The following is an 18,872-nucleotide window of genomic DNA, read 5'->3' as shown; positions in this document are numbered from 1 at the left end:
ATCCAATCAGGATACCGCACATTCTTTCTTGCTCCTACGTGCTGATGGGAGACGAAGTTCTTCGGTATTATTTACGTCATGAAATTTAACTTCTTTTCCCAGAATGCAATGCGTTTTCGGTGTGTTTGATAATTCAGTCTACTTCGCTTGAGCTCCTGCAATCAGAACAATGACTGCAGACTGGAGGCAGTGTGGGGTTTAGAATGCACTGCACATCACAGGCAGTTTTTTACGCCGTGGAGCCGGTTTTAAAATACTTTTCAATGCACAAACAGTAAATATGTGGATACCGACAGAACACGAAAAATACGGCGTCGGTAAGTTAATTTGTTGCATATTTCACGTGAACTACTAGTACGAATAAAAAAAACCGGAGCACCTGAAATAACAGCTATCACTACGCGTAGAACTATCCGAGCTTGATGGCTACATTGCAACAAAATAACACTAAGTGCTGAAGTGCTCATTATAATACTATGTTATAAGACGACATAGCGACCATTGACAACTGATAACTGTCACATTATTTGTTTGCGTCTCATTATACCTTTTTACTGTTGTATTATTTGAAAGTAGATATGATTGAATTCTGTATGCATTCTTAATGAACATGCACTTGTCCACGCTAAAGAAACTCGATAAATGAAAACCAAGTATAAATTGTGGTTTTAGCTACTTAAGTTAATTCTCTTTATGATAAATAGTATTTACGTTAATACTAAAGTATCCGTTGAATGTACCAAAATGTTTTCTTCGGTGACTGCCAGTTAGTGGATACACACACCCCGTGGGCTACCACTTCTGCAAGTCGCTCTCGTAAGAGCATCTATGTTATTTTAATCTAATAAAATATTGTTGGTAGCCCACTCATCAACATTATTTGTTTCCAATCGTGTTTATATGGTGAGACGCTAAATAAGCAAAGCACAAATTAATCTGTACGCGGCAGGTGTTTAAACAATATGTTATTTGTATCAGCGTGTATTTTGAAACAGGGAAACGTAAATTCGGAAATTCATTATAGTCTAAAGGCAAACGGTCCTTGAGAAGGGTTTGATTTTACAGTATAACATACGCGAATCACTGCATGTTTTTCAGCATTTTCAATGCTGTACTTTTTGTAAATGACTCGCCGCAGAAGATGGTATTCTGTCGTGCCTTTATCGTCTCTCCATTCGTATGCATTCAGACTATGTCACTTTCCTTAAGTTTTCAGTCCCACTGTCACCTACAGTCACAGTCGAGACGGTAAATACTCTACGTTGGGTTGTTCTTGCTTAGCTTGGTTTATCCATCCTAGTCGTGAGGTATAAACTCTTCAACCGCAGTCTCTGCGAACGCCGAGAACTTGTCTGATTGCTTTATCGGTGTTTTCTGTAAGGACTATAGCTATTTCTATTTATTTTATTTGAGGATGAATTTGTCGTTGCACCTGCGTCTGTTGTGAGATACCAGATTTCCTGTGACAATGATTCGAACATACAACAACAAGGCTAATAATGCAATTTGGTTGTTATTACATCGCAGTTATGAGTCATTACCTGCCTTAACCAGAAACAGGATCTGACTATTGGCATTTCATGTCTAACAAAATAAAAGACACCGGACTTGTTGATTGCATAACGTCAGGTGGCATAAGCACCGGTATATTATTTTGTCATGGATCAGCCAGCTAACAGGAGCCCAGCTGTCCTCCCTTAAGTGGCCCTTCTGTGGGCCACTTTCTGTAAATACTGACGGGGATTTGCAATGCAGATTATGGGTGTTATGATAGCAGGTCCACGGGGCTGAACGGTCTGTTGTTGTTATTCTGTGTTATTACGGACCTGCGCGCGCAGGTTTGCCGTTAAACACGGCGAGCGTATTTGATTTGTTTATGAATGAAATGACTGTCTTTTTCCTCTCTGTGGCCCCTGAAACGACCAGCCTGTGGCTGAACCCCCATCTCAGTGACTGTGGAAACCTGTAGCCTACCAGCACCTCACACAGGCTGCAGGACAGCAGTAGGTTAACACACGGGTGCAAGGCACCTGTCTAAATCATGTTTTCAAATTCAAAATTTTAAAGCAGCAGGTTGGGGCTCAGAGTTGCTTTCGTTTGATTCTGTGTGTTAGTGAAGGATTGAGACTGAGAGGAGGAGAGGGTTCTGCAGGGAGCAGCAGAAGGGTGTTGGGTCTCGAGACGGTGTGGCAGAGGGGCGATGGGTCCAGACTCAGAGCTCTCTGTATCCTAGCCGGTGCTCTGCGGTGTCCTCTGACTGCCCCCCTGCCTGCTTTCGGCTCCCCCCAGGAGGAGTGTGAGAAGCATGGGGTGGGGTGGGGGGGCATGTATGGGGGTGATGGTTGATGTCAGCGTTCTGCTCCAGACCCCGGGGGCCCCTGCAGATGGTTTGGCAAGGCTGCCCACCCCAGGCCATTCCTTCACCATGCCTCAGCCCCGGGGTGTGTGTAGGGGGTGGGGGGTGGGGGGGCATTTAGCTAACACAGCCTGGGCTGGTGAGGACTTCCTCGCCCACCAAACCGCCCTGCTGCAGTCAGTGTGCTGTCCACTCTCAGGTTCCAAAGGGCTCCTCTGTGTCCTCTGTCTAGCTCAAGGGTTCTTTGTTGGGCAAACTGGTTAAATCTGTGAGCTTTCGCACGTTTCACACCTACCATAGAGGGGTCCATAAAGAACTAGGAAGGGTTCCGCTATGAAGACAAGCCAAAGAACCCTTTCTGAACCATTTTTTTTTTAGATGAGTGTTCTACAGAGAGGAAGGAGTTCTGGGAGCCAGTGAGAGCTCCCGTGAGAGCTGAGAGGGAGGAGCAGTGAGAAGAAGGAAGAGAGAGACGGAGCTGCCGTCTTTGTTTCTCTTATCTTGTGCGGGGTTTCATATTCCTCTGTCTGCTCGTATCGTAGTTTATTGTCCCGGCTCTGCGATGCTTTCTAATGATGTTTTTGAATGTGCAGCGTACGTACAGGCATCAGGAAATGTCTGAAAAATGCACAAGTATTTTTTTTCCAAAGTTTGCGTTATGAAGGTGTATGTAGCAGCAACATATATATATAAACATATAGGCTAAATTAAAATGAAGTTTTTTTCAGTTAAGCTGTGTGCCCACTTTTATTCGCTGAAGCGAATCTTATTCTGAGACTGACTGTGAGCCGGCTGCATGCTTTCATACTGTGCCTGAGTGCCGGTGTTGTTTATCCCACACTGGGGCTACATTTCCTGTTGGGTATCTCTGTTTTATCACTTGTCTTTTTGAGGTCCTCTGCAGGTAATGATTTCCTCTTTTTTTAATGCGTTTTGCTGTCTGTCTGTGGCCGGACGGCAGGGTGGATTGCACAGGCAGTATTTCGGGCCTCCAGGGGACCGGCTGGCCCCTCGCTTGGGCTGCTCTGGCTCTCAGCGGCCAGTCTGCTTCCAGGTTGGACGAAAGGGGAAGCACCAGGGAATTGTGGGTAGTTGTGCTCGTGGCCTGTGGCAGCGCTACCAGTGCAGCATTCCTCCAGTCTTCCCAACGGTGCCTGGTCATTCCGCGGAAGTCCTTTTGAGTGTAAACACTCACCACGACCTTTTCTTTTTCTTTTTCTTTATTTATTTTTTTTTAAACCAAACTGACCCCCACGTTCTCAGAACCCTGCGGTCCACCCCCAGTGCGAGCGAGCCACAGGAAGCGGAGCGTCTACTCAGGCCTGGCGGCGGATCTGTGCCTTGTGTTCGGCGCTCGTCACGCAGGCCTATATTTAGAGGTGTAGCCCTGACCACGCTGCGTTTTTACTGCATGAAGGAGGGGAAAAAAAGCAAAGGCTCAAACAGCACAAATCTGGGAAAGGATTCTGCTTTCATTTCTGCAGGAAGAGTCTGATGTAAAAACCATCTTCTCCGAGCGGGAGGGCAGTGCTTCCTCAGTCAGCAGGGCTGAGAGCGCGTTTATATTGCATTCTCTGCACTGTGGCGCTATAGATTCAGGTTTTAAATACAAATATGAGTTAAATGAAGGAGAGATTAATATCACAGATTAATCAATGCGTAAACTTTATTTCCTCCTGAGTGGACTATGCTCTGTTATATTTATGATATCAATCAATGTGGTGATGTGTGGTTATGCAGAGGCTGATTTTGGCAAACCAAGGTGAACTGAGAGTATAGTTGGGTTGGGGATTCTGGCTGTTGTAGCGACAGCATTGGCAGCGATGCGCGTGGGCCTTCTTGAACGCAGCCGGTGGTCGATGTGTTGAGTCGATGCGGCAAACCTCTGGTGTGTTCGGACACCGTGCTGCCAAAGTGTAAACTTTGAAAAGCCCGTTTGCTGACAAATTAGCATTCCGTCCTGGAGAGAGAGAGAGAGAGAGAGAGAGAGAGAGAGAGAGAGGGGCTCGGCCTGTCGGCCGGTGCAGCGTTTCCTCAGGTGATGTGAAACGCCGCGCTGCTCTGATCTGCTCAGATGCGATCCTCGTGTGCCCGGGAGGCGGGGGAACAGAGAGAAGCCGCCCGCGTCAGCGCGACCGTGTCCCTGAGGACGGCTACCGGGGCTGCCAGATTCAGCATCTGCCAAAACCGGACACGCACAGCTGGAAGCGTAATCGCAGACAGCGTTTCTGCCTGTCTTCCCTGGGCAGAGGCGTCCGGTACGCTACGCTACGTTACGCTACGTTGCATTACGCGGCATTGTGCGGTCGGGACCACAAACAGGACCGGTCCGGGGCATTAGAAAGCGTCATGTTCCGGTCACCTGGCAGCCCTGATGACTGCTGTATGTTCACAGAGACACGTCCTCTCATCTCTCTCTCTCTCTCTCTCTCTCTCTCTCTCTCTCTCTCTCTCTCTCTCTCTCTCTGTCTCTCTCTGTCTCTGTCTCTGTCTCTGTCTCTCTCTGTCTCTGTCTCTGTCTCTCTCATCCAATTCAGTCTCTCTTGCTCCCTCTCATTCTATCTCCTCCACTGCATTAAATTTGATTTGATTCAAAATGCCTTAGTGGCATGACAAATACATGCACTGCATTGTCAAAGTCATAGCTTACAAGAATTTAATAGAATATTAACGAATAAATGATATATAAGAAATAATATAACAACACAATGTACAATCTGGAGTGTAAATATAGTTAAATAACCAAAAAAAAAACATTGTCCACAGATGCTACAATGAAGGAAAACAGATTAAATGCATTGAAGAGAAACCATAACAACACAATAACAATAAAAGCACTATTAGGTTTTGGTCTGCAATGCCATAATAAATATTGCCATTATAGGAGCATGTGGATTATATGTCTGAGACTTATTTTATTGGCCAAATGCCTTTTCTGTGCCTCTAATCTTTTTGCAGATGACCTTTTAGTTCAGCGGGTGAGTTTGTGATGTGAGTCGTTCCCTTGCTTTGATGTTTGGTGGAGGCGTGACCAGGCCGCCGTTAGCTTATTTAGCGGCCTCCGGCCTTTCGGCATGATTGTCATCCCGCTGAAGCTCGACCGCTGACCGGCGGGGTGCTGTAATGGTGTGTGATCCACGCTCTGTCCTGGGGAAAGTGTGCCCTCTCCCCTGCCCCTGAGATGAATCCTCCCCCAGGAGCGCTCGGGTGCCAGGTCTCACTCTGAGCCGCCCGAGCCGCTGGCGCTACATTAGCTCAGCCTGAGAGCGAGTCAGCAGAGACGCGGCTGAGGGGTCAGCGGAGACGCGGCTGAGGGGTCAGCGGAGACGCGGCTGAGGGGTCAGCAGAGACGCGGCTGAGGGGTCAGCAGAGACGCGGCTGAGGGGTCAGCGGAGACGCGGCTGAGGGGTCAGCAGAGACGCGGCTGAGGGGTCAGGGCAGAGACGCGGCTGAGGGGTCAGCAGAGACGCGGCTGAGGAGTCAGCAGAGACGCGACTGAGGGGTCAGGGCAGAGACGCGGCTGAGGGGTCAGCAGAGACGCGGCTGAGGGGTCAGGGCAGAGACGCGGCTGAGGGGTCAGCAGAGACGCGGCTGAGGAGTCAGCAGAGACGCGACTGAGGGGTCAGGGCAGAGACGCGGCTGAGGGGTCAGCAGAGACGCGGCTGAGGGGTCAGCAGAGACGCGGCTGAGGGGTCAGCAGAGACGCGGCTGAGGAGTCAGCAGAGACGCGACTGAGGGGTCAGGGCAGAGACGCGGCTGAGGGGTCAGCAGAGACGCGGCTGAGGAGTCAGCAGAGACGCGACTGAGGGGTCAGGGCAGAGACGCGGCTGAGGGGTCAGCAGAGACGCGGCTGAGGGGTCAGCAGAGACGCGGCTGAGGGGTCAGCAGAGACGCGGCTGAGGGGTCAGCAGAGACGCGGCTGAGGAGTCAGCAGAGACGCGACTGAGGGGTCAGGGCAGAGACGCGGCTGAGGGGTCAGCAGAGACGCGGCTGAGGGGTCAGCAGAGGCGCGGCTGAGGGGTCAGCAGAGACGCGGCTGAGGGGTCAGCAGAGACGCGGCTGAGGGGTCAGCGGAGACGCGGCTGAGGGGTCAGCGGAGACGCGGCTGAGGGGTCAGCAGAGACGCGACTGAGGGGTCAGCAGAGACGCGGCTGAGGGGTCAGGGCAGAGACGCGGCTGAGGGGTCAGCAGAGACGCGGCTGAGGAGTCAGCAGAGACGCGACTGAGGGGTCAGGGCAGAGACGCGGCTGAGGGGTCAGCAGAGACGCGGCTGAGGGGTCAGCAGAGGCGCGGCTGAGGGGTCAGCAGAGACGCGGCTGAGGGGTCAGCGGAGACGCGGCTGAGGGGTCAGGGGCAGAGACGCGGCTGAGGGGTCAGGGGCAGAGACGCGGCTGAGGGGTCAGCAGAGACGCGGCTGAGGGGTCAGGGCAGAGCTCGGAGGCTGTCAGGAGTGATCTGCGCTGGCGGGCGTGTTATGTGGGCCTGCAGGGCTTTGCTATTTACCTCCCAGGCACTCTGGGGTGGGGTTCCCCTGGCGTCAGAGTGGGGTGTGTGGGGACCCCCCTCCAAACTTTGTCACGGTCCCAGAATCCCCTCTGAGAAGACTGTGAGCCAATCAGGACGGACTCTGAAGCATCCTGAAGTCTTTGTGGTCCCGGCCAACGCTTTTTTTCCCAGTGAACTTGGAGGAGTGAGGCTTGGAGGAGTGAGGCTTGGAGGAGTGAGGCTTGGAGGAGTGAGACTTGGAGGAGTGAGGCTTGGAGGAGTGAGGAGTGAGACTTGGAGGAGTGAGGCTTGGAGGAGTGAGGCTTGGAGGAGTGAGGCTTGGAGGAGTGAGGCTTGGAGGAGTGAGACTTGGAGGAGTGAGGAGTGAGACTTGGAGGAGTGAGGCTTGGAGGAGTGAGGCTTGGAGGAGTGAGACTTGGAGGAGTGAGGCTTGGAGGAGTGAGGAGTGAGACTTGGAGGAGTGAGGCTTGGAGGAGTGAGGCTTGGAGGAGTGAGGCTTGGAGGAGTGAGGCTTGGAGGAGTGAGACTTGGAGGAGTGAGGAGTGAGGCTTGGAGGAGTGAGACTTGGAGGAGTGAGGAGTGAGGCTTGGAGGAGTGAGACTTGGAGGAGTGAGGCTTGGAGGAGTGAGGAGTGAGGCTTGGAGGAGTGAGACTTGGAGGAGTGAGGAGTGAGGCTTGGAGGAGTGAGGCTTTGCGGCGCGTTTCCGTTTGGCTGGCTGTGAAATCCCTGTTTAACAGGGTCAGGGTGACCCCGGGGAGCCAGCAGTGCTCTCACAGGAGCCCTCTTTCACACGCTGTGTGTGTTTGGAGATGGTCCCCTCGCACGGGGCGACTTGTGGAGCCGCTAGCGCACCCTGGCTGCACTCTGCGGGTCCTCTACCAGACTGAAGCTGGCGGGTCCTCTACCAGACTGAAGCTGGCGGGTCCTCTACCAGACTGAAGCTGGCGGGTCCTCTACCAGACTGAAGCTGGCGGGTCCTCTACCAGACTGAAGCTGGCGGGAGGCTGCATCCATCGCCTCACACAGCCCTGTCTGTGTGAACAGCAGCACCTTAAAAAGGTCTCTGTGGTTATCTGAGCCGGCTGAGCCTCCCGCTGAAGAGCAGCAGTTTTATTTTAACGCGCCCCAGCGCCAGGACGCCTAATGAAGTTCTGGCGGGCGTGAGCGCATCCTCTCTGAAGACTTCCTGAAGGAGTAAATCACCCTCCGCTGAGCGTTTGAAGCTGAAGGGAGGCGCCTTCCTGCCTTATCAATGACAGAATTCGGCCTCTTCCCTCACCCCCCCCCCTTGTCTTGCCGCGAAAGTTGGAGGTGGATGTGGAAAAATTTTTGAGTGCACTCCTCTTCCAAATCTGACACGTTGTTTTTCTACATCTGCTGCAGATTAATAATTCATCTCTTATCTGTTCTCTCTAGTACTTTTCCTTCAGTTGAGATTTAAAGAATGACAGAAGATTCTTTTGGGGGGATAAACACTACTGATTTTTTTAAATGTCTGTAAAAACATCCACACGGTGTAAGTGAGATTTGTTCAGTTTGTTCAAAACAGACTTTTATTTTTTTCTTGTGGCCAGTGTTTCTGTAGCTTGTCACACACAGAACTGAGGAACAGCTCCTGGAACCAGGATTTTGGGGCAGATTGGAAGTTACCTTCTTTCTGTTATTGGTATATGTATATTTTTGTAGCTACCTGCTCTTCAAAGTAATATTTACTGTGGTGTTGCTAAGGAAGTGTGATGAGAAGTGGAGCAGAGGGCAGCGAGGTGGCGGGCTCTGGAGGAGCTCTTCCTGTCCGTGACCCCAGCTCTCCGTGTCAGAGGCGCATTCAGCCTCGTCTTCCTCATTAACACGGGAACCTGCTCACGCCTCCGTCAACACGCCTGTCTTTCTCCTCGCGTGCGTTTCTGTCGCTGAGCGGGGCGGGGCGGGGGGCTGCCCTCCAGAACTGCCTCATTCTGCTGTTTCAGCCCAAAAATGAGACCTGGGTGTCAGTCATTGGCTAGGTTTAGTTTTTTTTTTCTTTTTCCCCCCCTTTTTCTTCCTACAGGCGTTTCCCGCTGCCAGGGGGTTTGGGTTATATCAGCTGGGGGGTGGGGGTGGGGGTGGGGGGGGGGTGCTGAAGTGTCCTAATTTGCCACAAGGCCTTACCCCTTTCATAACTCGCACCCTGTGCCAGCATGACCTGCCATAACCCTTTTATGTGCTGTTTCTGGCTGCGGGGCGCCTGGGGTACGGGGGGGGGGGGACGCGCCCCTTTTGTGTGAGCCCCGGGCTCAGAAGGGCTGCCTGGCTTGCTGGGAGCATTGTGGTGCAGAGAGCCAGCGCTGGCTTTGCATTAGAGAGCAGATGGGAGCCCAGGCTTAGAGCGTGTGTGTGTGTGTGCATGTGTGTGTGCATGTGTGTGTGTGTGTGTGTGTGTGTGTGTGTGCGCGTGTGTGTGTGTGTGCGTGCGTGCGTGTGTGTGTGCGTGCGTGTGCGCGCGTGTGTGTGTGTGTGTGTGTGTATATGTGCATGTGTGTGCGTGTGTGCGTGTGTGTGTGCGTGTGTGCGTGTGTGCGTGTGTGCGTGTGTGCGTGTGTGTGTGTGTGTGTGTGTGCGCGTGCGTGCGTATGAGTGTGTGTGCATGTGTGCGTGTGTGTGTGTGTGTATATGTGCATGTGTGAGTGTGTGTGTGTGCCCTCCTACTCAGCACTGTACCCATGGCACTACTCCTGGGCAGCAGATACAGAACATCAATACCTATTTGCAAACCAAACACCTAACGGCGTGTAACGTACCTGTTGATCAGGTTTCATCAGTGAACACAGTTCCTTTCCGAAACAGAATAAGTCTTTAATAGCATGAATAAAATTCTCAATAGGGTTCATTTCAATTTGCTGCGAATATGGTTAAGTGTCTGCATGTCCTTCAGCGGTTTATTTAGTGCGTCTTTGAGAAAGATCATCTCTGACATACAGATATTCATTATTAATGCCAAGGGAAATGTCAGGCTGTCTGTGTTTTTCGCTCGGTCTGTTGTCACATCCATGATTTTTTGGGTGGTGTTCAGCTGCAAGTCACAAAGGAATTTCATGGTAAATAAGCTCACTTCCTTCTCTTAAATGCGCGCCTCCTCTTATGAGACTTAATATCGGGCTTTTTACCTGAAGGAGAAAATTGTGTTGTGCAGTGTGGGTGCATGATGGAGCTCATGTGCCTCTGTTTGTTAGTTTCATGTCTATTTCTCTCAGTCTCTCACTGTATCTGCACTAGGATTAGAGGGTTTCTCTGATTCTTTCCTGGCCCCATGAATCTTCCCATGAGTCGATCGTTTATTATATTGATTGTAATACAGCCCGTTTAGCAGTCTCTGATCCAGCGGCCTGCCGTGTTTGCCTCGAACAACAGAAGCCTCATGCTCTGTTATTGGAGCCTGTATTTTTTGCATGGACTGCGTTGTTGCTGTTCTCGTTTGTGTTAGTGTTAATCAGATTAACCTACAGGGTCCAAGTTGAACTATGCGGTTGTTCCCTGCACTTGGAACGGTACTTCTCTCTAGGGTTTTCGACACACTTGTTCCTGGTTATGGTTATACACTTAGTTGTACGTCTCTCTGGATAAGAGCGTCTGCCAAATGCCTGTAATGTAATGTAATGTAAAGCCTACTGCATAGCTTTAACTGTTGTTTGGATGACTCCATTAATCTCAGACCTGGTGGTAAATGAGGGCCATACTGTTTCATAATAAGAGTCCTGACAGTGTCCTTACTGTCAGCTGTAATACACTGTGTATCATCCAGTCCCACAGACAGGATTCTGTGCTGCATGCAAATGGTAGCAGTGAATTTGATCACAGCCATTCCAACCTGCTAGTCTCCTGCTACTTTGTGAAATTTGTGGCTTGTCCATTGGTTTATTTCTTATTTCACATTTGCTTTTTTTTTTGTCTAAATTAGTTTTAATGTGATACGTGACTTGTCTTTTTTTGGCTTGGTGTTGTATTGTGACTTCTTTAAATTCTCGCTTCGCCCCAGAGTGATGCGTCATTTGTCATCTTGTCATATTTTGCGCTGAATTGTGACACGTTCTTTACAAGTTAATCTGCCTGTGTCCCTTTTATCTGTGTCTGTGACTAAGCCTGCTGTTGTGTTTTGCCACCGAAGACCACACAATTCAGTTAGTGGATCCTCCAGAAAGCGGGATTGTGTTTCTTCTTGTCTTGGGGCCTACATGTGTGACCTCACTGGAATCCTGTGGTCACAATGGAAAGTTCTGATGTTTTCAAAAGCAACTTCAGGATCATACTGTCAAGGAACGTATTACAGAAAACAGCGCATATTCAAATTTCTCCGCTTTTGGAGATCAGCTTCTGACACTCCCAGTGTGTGTGTGTGTGTGTGCGCGGGTGTGTGTGTGCTTCAGTGTACGTGTGAGTGTGTGTGTGTGCGTGTGTGTGTGTGCGTGCGTGTGTGTGTGTGTGTGTGTGTGTGCGTGCGTGCGTGTGTGTGTGTGTCTGTGTCCATTGTAAGGACTGTGTGAAATTGATGGCTGTATATTTTGCAGGACGGTGGTGGATTAGGTGCCACACACACAGAGGATTACTGACTCAGACACACATAATGCCCACGGCCTTCCCCAGGGGCTCTTCACAACCAACTTCTCACAAGTCATGATAGGTATTTAAAACTATTAACTGCGTGCCCACACAGACACATACACACGCGCACACACACACACACACACAGAGAGACACACACACACACGCATACACAGAGACACACACGCACACGCACACACACACACACACGCGCGCGCACACACAGAGACACACACACACACACACACACACAGAGACACGCGCGCACACACACACACACACACACACATACACACACACACACACACAAACACAGACACACGCGCACACACAGAGACACACACACACACACATACACAGAGACACACACACACACACACACACACAGAAACACACACACACACACAGAGACAAACACACACATACACAGAGACACACACGCACACACACACACACATGCACACACACACACACACACACACACACACACACACACACGCACACGCACACGCACACGCACACACACACACACACACACACACACACACGCACACACACACAGCTTTCAGAGCGTGTGCCACCATCGGGGAGAGGATTAAAAGGGAAGTGGAAGCATATTTCGCTGTCTGGGAAGCAGTTCCTCGCACACCGAGCCTCGTGCCACGTCTCGCATTCATTTCCACCGGACCCTGCGAGACAGAGAGGGGCAGCAGCGCTCGCAGGAAGTGAGATGCATTCATCAGATTTAATTCAGAAGCAGAGGAAATTAGCATTTTTTTTTTTTTTTTTGCTCACGCTTTATTCACTCGCAAAACGAATCGCATGCATAAAAGATGAAAATTAGAGAGAGTGGATTTTTATCATTTTTAAATGCGTTTTACATGCGCAGTGAAGGGCGAGCAGGAAGCAGGGTGAACAGGACGTGTTGGTCAGTGCTGAGTGGCGTGAGAGAGGCGATACAGGCTTTAATGCGGACCAGCATGTGAAGGGGAGTTTTGGGATTAAACTTTCATTATTCAGGGCTCCAGGGCCCTGTGGGGTAGCCGCTACCTGCCCGTAAACACCTGAGCACCGCCCCAATCCCGCGCAGGAGGCGCTGAGGCCGACGCCCGGTCAGCTTTCCGCTGGCTTTCTGAGCGCGCTCATTAGTCTCTGGAGCGCCCGAGCGGCCGCGCAGCCTGGAGCTGGCGGATATGGGTCTGAGGTTCAGAGACTGCAGATCATTAAGAGCTTTACTCCCACAATCCTCCGGGACGGGGGGGGGCTCCGTGAGGGCGGGCGAGAGGCGCGATTTCGCTTCCCCTGTCCGTTCTGCTGTCCCAGCTTCACCTTTCTAACCCCAAAACAGCACAGGGAAGGGAAAAAAAACTAAAGCGAGTAAAACTTTGTTCTGCTTTCCTGCCTGCTCGTTTGTTTGGGTTTGTAGCCTTTGATAATAAGCTGCCCAGTGTGCTTTTCCCTACACAGCCCTGGTGTCAGCCTGTGCCAGGCACGATGTCTCTGGCTGTCGTAGGAGTGTCTGAATCAGCCAGGACACAGCCCTGCACAGTGATGATCTCCTTAGAGCAGTGCCTGCGTAATATTACAGCGGGAAATGCAGGCTCCGCTGTCTTCAGCTCGTTAAGCTCGTTAAACACCAGCGCCTTTGTTTAAGACCAATTACCTGCTGTAATTGGTGAGATCTGTGAAATTGTCACGCAGTGATTCAGCAACATTTATTGTTAATGAGCGCCTTAAATTACGCATTTATTGGGCAGTAACCGGATTGATGGTGTAATGAGTTTACTGGGGCTTTTCCTCAAGGCTGTACCCTCTGTAACAGTACAGAGAGCACAGACCCGTCCGTGTGCAACGGCACTGGCTCCAGGCAGCACAGACCCGTCTGTGTGACAGCACTGACGTCCTGTTCCCCAGCGTGTGGAATCTGAGTAATCCCACAGGATGCGGCAGCAGGGCTCTACTGCAGAATAACTCCCCGACAGCTGAACCACACTCTGAATCCCAAGAATCTGAAACGCGGGGGGGCGGGGGGGGGGGGTCCTGTCTGAAGGGCTCCCTGGTCCCCCTGCTACTGAAGTGGACCCCCTTTTATATCTGGAACTTTCAGCACACCGCTGGCATGACCATGAACTCACCAGCCATTCAAACTGTGAAATAGTGTGTGTTTCAAAAGCATGGGTCGCTTACAAGGGTTGTACTAGAAGGAAAGTGTTGCTAAATTTGGGAGAGGCTGGCCCGTGTGGAGGCTGGTTATTGTTTGTAGGGGCGGTGCTCTCCCCTGACTGGGGCGAACCGGCAGCTGCGTGTGTGTCAGGATGCCGCACGCCCAAGGCCAAGCTGATTTCGGGAGCCCCGTGTCCCGGGTCAGTTTGGAATGTCAGACCCGTAGCTGAGGACAGAGGAACAGACAGGGCGCGCCCCAATGTGTGCGTATTCTACCAGGGGGCACGCCCCGGAACTGGGGCTGCCATTTTAGGGGGAAACATTCAAAGGGCTTCATCCAAACAGGATGAATAAAATCCTACGGAGCGATCCGTGTCTTCTCATACCGGACTCTCTCCCCAGCCATGCAGAGACGTGGCGGTTAGCCTGGCCGTGGCTGCGGTGTGGAAGAGCGACAGGCTTCCTGTTTTTATCCCTCTCCTGTTCACAGCCCTGTTACACTGCCAGAAATGCACGTAAATGTACAAAAACTGTACCTATAGGGGTACACTGGCTTGTCACTTGGGTGGTACCCTCTCTCAAAGGTATGCCCACTGTACCCTTTACCCTTTTAGACGAGCACCAAGGTACTAGTATGGCCCAGTGGCGAAACATCAACAGGAACCGTACCTTAGAGGCCTGTCTCACAGGCACTGTCTCTGTGTTTTCAGCTGTTTTGCAGCCCTGTCCCGTTAGTGAGCTAGTGTAGAGTTAGTGTTTTCTAACACATTGAGGTTTGGGTCGCCTGACTGCCTAATGCTAAAGCAAACAGTGGGTCTGTAAGCAGGGTCAGATGGTGCCGCCAGTGGCACGGAAACACACACAGTTTTGTTTTGGTTGGATAGTTTTCCTCCTGTGTCCACTGATGGATGAGAGCCATGTTGAGCCGATTAGTGTGACATGAGATCTATTCACGTTTCAACACTGAGTGACATGAGATCTATTCACGTTTCAACACTGTGTGACATGAGATCTATTCACGTTCCAACACTGTGTGACATGAGATCTATTCACGTTCCAACACTGTGTGACATGAGATCTATTCACGTTCCAACACTGTGTGTGTGTGTGTGTGTGTGCGTGTGTGTGAGTGCATGTAATCAGCAAAAAAGTTGAGCCTTAGTGGTTTCTGTTCTCTTGAATAGGTGGTCTCAATGTTTACCCCAAGTTCCCTAAATAGACATTTAATCAGCTTCCTCAGTTCATTTCAACAAGAAAAAAAAACAATCATCACTGAACTTTTCTCGCTTTGTATTTTTAGCATTTTGCGGTTAGCGGTCATATCATACAGGCCGAAGAGGAGGCCAAATCTTACTTCTGAGTCATAATACACATTGAATTTCATAACTAGTTTTTGTTGGTCTTGTTTTAATGCTTTACAAAGCCCCTCAGTTGGAACTTTGTGCATTTCGATTGTGAGGAGATGTGGCTGCGTATTGTTAGAATGACTGAACTTGAACTGAACATACTGAACTTACTGAATGAATCTGCAGGTTTGATTTGATGCTGGATTGTTGTGATATTTCCCTGTTTTGACTTTAGATTAGACAGCATCTAGCCCTGACGTCCGAGCTGGAGCGAGGCGCTCCCTTCTTGGCCTGCAGATTGAGCCCTGAGCGCTCATGTCTCCGTTCTCTGACCCCGGGCTGCGATGGCTTTCTCTGCGATCGGCTCAGACGATTGAGCCGGCTGTGGAGAGCTTCAGCGATGGCCTTATCCTGGACGGCCGCAGGTTAAGGCCTTTATACGGGAGATTGGACGCATCGCCAAGGCGCCTGTGACCTAAGCCGATGAAGGGGGTTTGCTCAACTTTTAATGGGCTTAACGGTAAACCAGTCAGGCCTTGCTCTCTAATCTCCCACGACAGGCACTTCATACCTTTGTTTTCGGTCACGTTGGGGTGTTTGCATATTTCCTGTCTGTGCCGAGATTTCCCAAATCCCTTTGTCATGAAAATGAGATTGCATGAGGAGGGGGAAAAATAGATTTATTTCCTGTAATGAGTCGTTTTGTTTTGTTTTGTTTTTTTCCCCCCAGCAATCCAGAGTAATTATTGCCTGTGTGGCTGACGAGAGTTTGTTTCCTTGGTATCCACCAGGGTTTGGTTCAGGGCGGTGGGTGCAGAATGCTTGCACTAGGTGTTTATCACGTCGCGCTGCGTGGAAAGGGCACTTCAGTGTGTAGATTTCTGCCCTTGCTCCAGCGCGGCCTGTAGAATAGCAGCACTGTGTTACGATGCAGTGCTAGTGACCCGGTGAGAGACGGGAGCGTGCGCTGGGAGGACGGGAGCGTGCACTGGGAGGACGGGAGCGTGCACTGGGAGGACGGGAGCGTGCGCTGGGAGGACGGGTGCGGCGTCTGGCTCTCTCGCTTGGGACAGCGGGGGCAGCTGGCAGTCTGACCTCGCGTGTCCCCTGCTGGAGGGAGGGACCGCCGGGTCAGTCCCGGGGGCACTGAGTGCAGTTCGGCTCCCCCCTCAGCGGAGATGGACAGAGACGCTCCCCGAAAAGAGGGGGCGTGGGGCACGGTCTCTTAGGGTACAGAGGGTGGGTCTGTCTCTCTGGCCATTCCCTAAATTAGTAATGGAATGTTGTGGCTGCCATCGCTATCAGCAAATGTTGTCCTGAGATTAATATCTGTGGACTGGGCATTTCCTAAAGGCCTGGAAGTGTCTACAGGTGCTGTGTGGATCACATGTCTGTGGGTCTGTACTCATGGACTCACAGTAGTCTAGTTAGATTTATATTTTTTCAGTTTTGTTGCCCGTTCACATGTAGTAGCCTCCACCGGTGGTGGCCATTGCGGCTCTGCAGTCAGCTGTTCTCCCCGGCCCGTGCATTTTCTTCCTGGCCAAACGGCCCCGTTCAGGCTGGAGTAAAGTGCATTTCCTGGTTCCCCTGACTGTGGCCTGCGAGCCGCTGCGGTGTTCCCGCTGCTACGCCAGGCTGCGCGGTACGTGTGTAACCGCCGGTTACCCTCTTCCCGCCCCGTGCACGTGTGGCGGAGGGTGTTCACACACCCCGGCTGGCTCGCCCTCAGGGTGCGGTGGCACAGTAAATCACAGCTCCGAGCCCAGGCGTCGGGGCCGGGGAGGGCAGCGGACGGTGTAATTGGATTCCGGAGAGTTCCGAGCGAGGGCCCAGGATGGCCGCCCGTCCCGTCGCGGGGAAGTACGTCCCAGAAAAGAACAGATTCCGGCTTACTTTACCCTCCCAGTCGCACCCCCCCGGTGTGTGAGCGTTCCTCTGCTCCGTACCCTCTCCTGTGGAGGGGATGGGCACCCGCGCCTCAGAGCGTCCCGTTCAGAGTGTCCCGCCGTGGGCAGGGCAGGAGTTTGGGGAGCGTGGAGCTGGGAAACCGGGCCGGCCTCACACGAGCGGCGGTTTGGGGCGTTTCCTGTTTCAGCCCCGGGGGAGAGCTGGCGCTGCGTGCGGGCTTGGATGAGCTTTGTTCTGCCAGTGGGCGCGGTGGTAGTGGTGAGCCCGACGTGCCCACAGGGAGAGACAGCGGGACCGAGGTGTCCAACTCTGCATTTGGCGGGGAAAAAAAAGAAGAAATTTTTCCGCCTCGTCCTAAAAGCTTGTCCGGAAATATAAACACTACTGCACTCTGAGTGTGGATAATCTCTCCTGAGCGTGTCAGGGCTGCTCCTGGAGTTGCTGCTCTTTTTTTAGCGCCGAGGAGGATCTGGGGGTCCCAGAGGCGCTCCCTTCATTAACGGTGTCAGAGTTTCCCGCGCTGATTCCTCAGTGTGCGTGAGCGAGAGGAAGCCGCTCCAGATCTGAGGGGGGGTAGGCCTCTGATGGGCCTCTCTCTCTCTCCAGCGCTGCGTGTGAGGAATGGGCTCTGGGAGCAGCGCTCTTAATGATGGACTGATGCACGTGGATATATTCCCCTCTCAGTGTCTCTGAGCTTCCACTGCTTACTGTGCCACACGTATTAGTGAAAGACAGTTTAAAGAAGTATATTTGCTATGCATGTTCATGTAACTTTACAGTATGTATGTGTGCAGATTTATGTGTGTGCTTGCGTGCGTGTGTGAGTGAGTGTGTGTGCACGTGTGTGTTTGCGTGTGTGAGTGAGCGTGCATGTCTGTCTGTGTGTGTGCACGTGTGTGTTTGCGTGTGTGTGAGTGAGCGTGCATGTCTGTGTGCGTGTGTGTGCGCGAGTGTGTGTGTGTCCGTTTCAGTGGTGTGTGTTTCAGTTGCTAATGGAGGATCACTGAGCCAGTCTCTGCCGCCCTGCTGTTAGAAAGCATCCCGCCAGCTTCTGTCCTGTAACCTCCAGTGACAGATATTGGGGAACTCCTCAGGGGAGCAGGATTAGCTGTCTGAGGAGAGGAGGTGGGGGGGAGGCAAGGGGGGGCACACGAGAGCGGAACCGGGTGGGGGGGGGGGGTGAAACGGGACAGTCGGAGGCTCAGATTAAAGGTTGAAAATGAGGTGGAATCCCTGGCCAGCGTTCGGTGGCTGACCCACATTCAGCTTTAATCTGAGACGCGGCTCCCTGCTTTATCAGCAGTGTGTGTGATCCTGCCGGTACAGCGACTGCGTGTGTGTGTGTGTGTGTGTGTGTGTGTGTGTGTGTGTGTGTGTGCGTGTGCGCGTGCGCATGCGCGTGTGTGTGTGTGTTACGCAGAGCACAAGTTACACTGAGCACAGTTTATACAGAGCACAGCTTATGCCCTCAGCTCAGGCAGAGGCATGGAGGTGCTGGATTCAGATGCAGAAAGCAGAGTATCTGTAGGCCGTTCTGAATCGCATCGCAGAGTGATTCACACCATGACACACTCACAGATTGGATTATCTCCACTGGAGATGGTCAGGTGGGTGGCCAGCCTGCTGATTCATTTCTGTGTGTGTGTGTGTGTGTGTGTGTGTGTGTGTGTGTGTGTGTGTGTGTGTGTGTGTGTGTGTGTGTGTGTGTGTGTGTGTGTGTGTGTGTGTGTGTACCTGTGTGTGTGTCTGTGTTGGGGGGTTACGTTGCACTTCTCTCTAAATCTTCGGAGCTGATTCTGCCTCAGCACATGAGAGCTCTTCACAGCCCTGGTGCATGTTGGCTGGGGCCTGTCTGTCGCAAGTCTATGATGGTCATACAGGCCTACAGTAAGTCTGTGTGCAGTATGAACACTGCTGGCTCAATGCTGTGCTTCTGCAGCCATGTTTGGTTTCAGAGAATATTTTGGCTGCGCAATATTCTGTTCACCTCCCCCCCCCCCCCACAATGGGTTCT

The 18,872-nt window shown here is 51.7% G+C and overlaps 1 protein-coding gene across 3 annotated transcripts in view; it reads left to right on the top strand.

Annotated features, from left to right (window-relative positions):
• The window catches only part of LOC118218728 (dedicator of cytokinesis protein 4-like), a 129,217-nt gene that overhangs the window by 3,008 nt on the left and 107,337 nt on the right, over window positions 1-18,872 (top strand). Inside the window, exon 1 of one of the 3 annotated variants that reach the window (XM_035401365.1) lies at window positions 122-317. The exons of the other annotated variants lie outside the window; for them this stretch is intronic. Coding sequence (XP_035257256.1) covers window positions 281-317 — 37 coding nt within the window. The 5' untranslated portion in view covers window positions 122-280. Of the gene's footprint in view, window positions 1-121; window positions 318-18,872 lie in introns of those variants that run through there. 3 annotated transcript variants of the gene reach the window in all.

This window comes from Anguilla anguilla, chromosome 19, assembly GCF_013347855.1.
Source record: "Anguilla anguilla isolate fAngAng1 chromosome 19, fAngAng1.pri, whole genome shotgun sequence".
NCBI classification, from domain to species: domain Eukaryota; kingdom Metazoa; phylum Chordata; class Actinopteri; order Anguilliformes; family Anguillidae; genus Anguilla; species Anguilla anguilla.
Note: the sequence above shows the minus strand (reverse complement) of the source record. Positions and strands in the feature narration are given on the sequence as shown.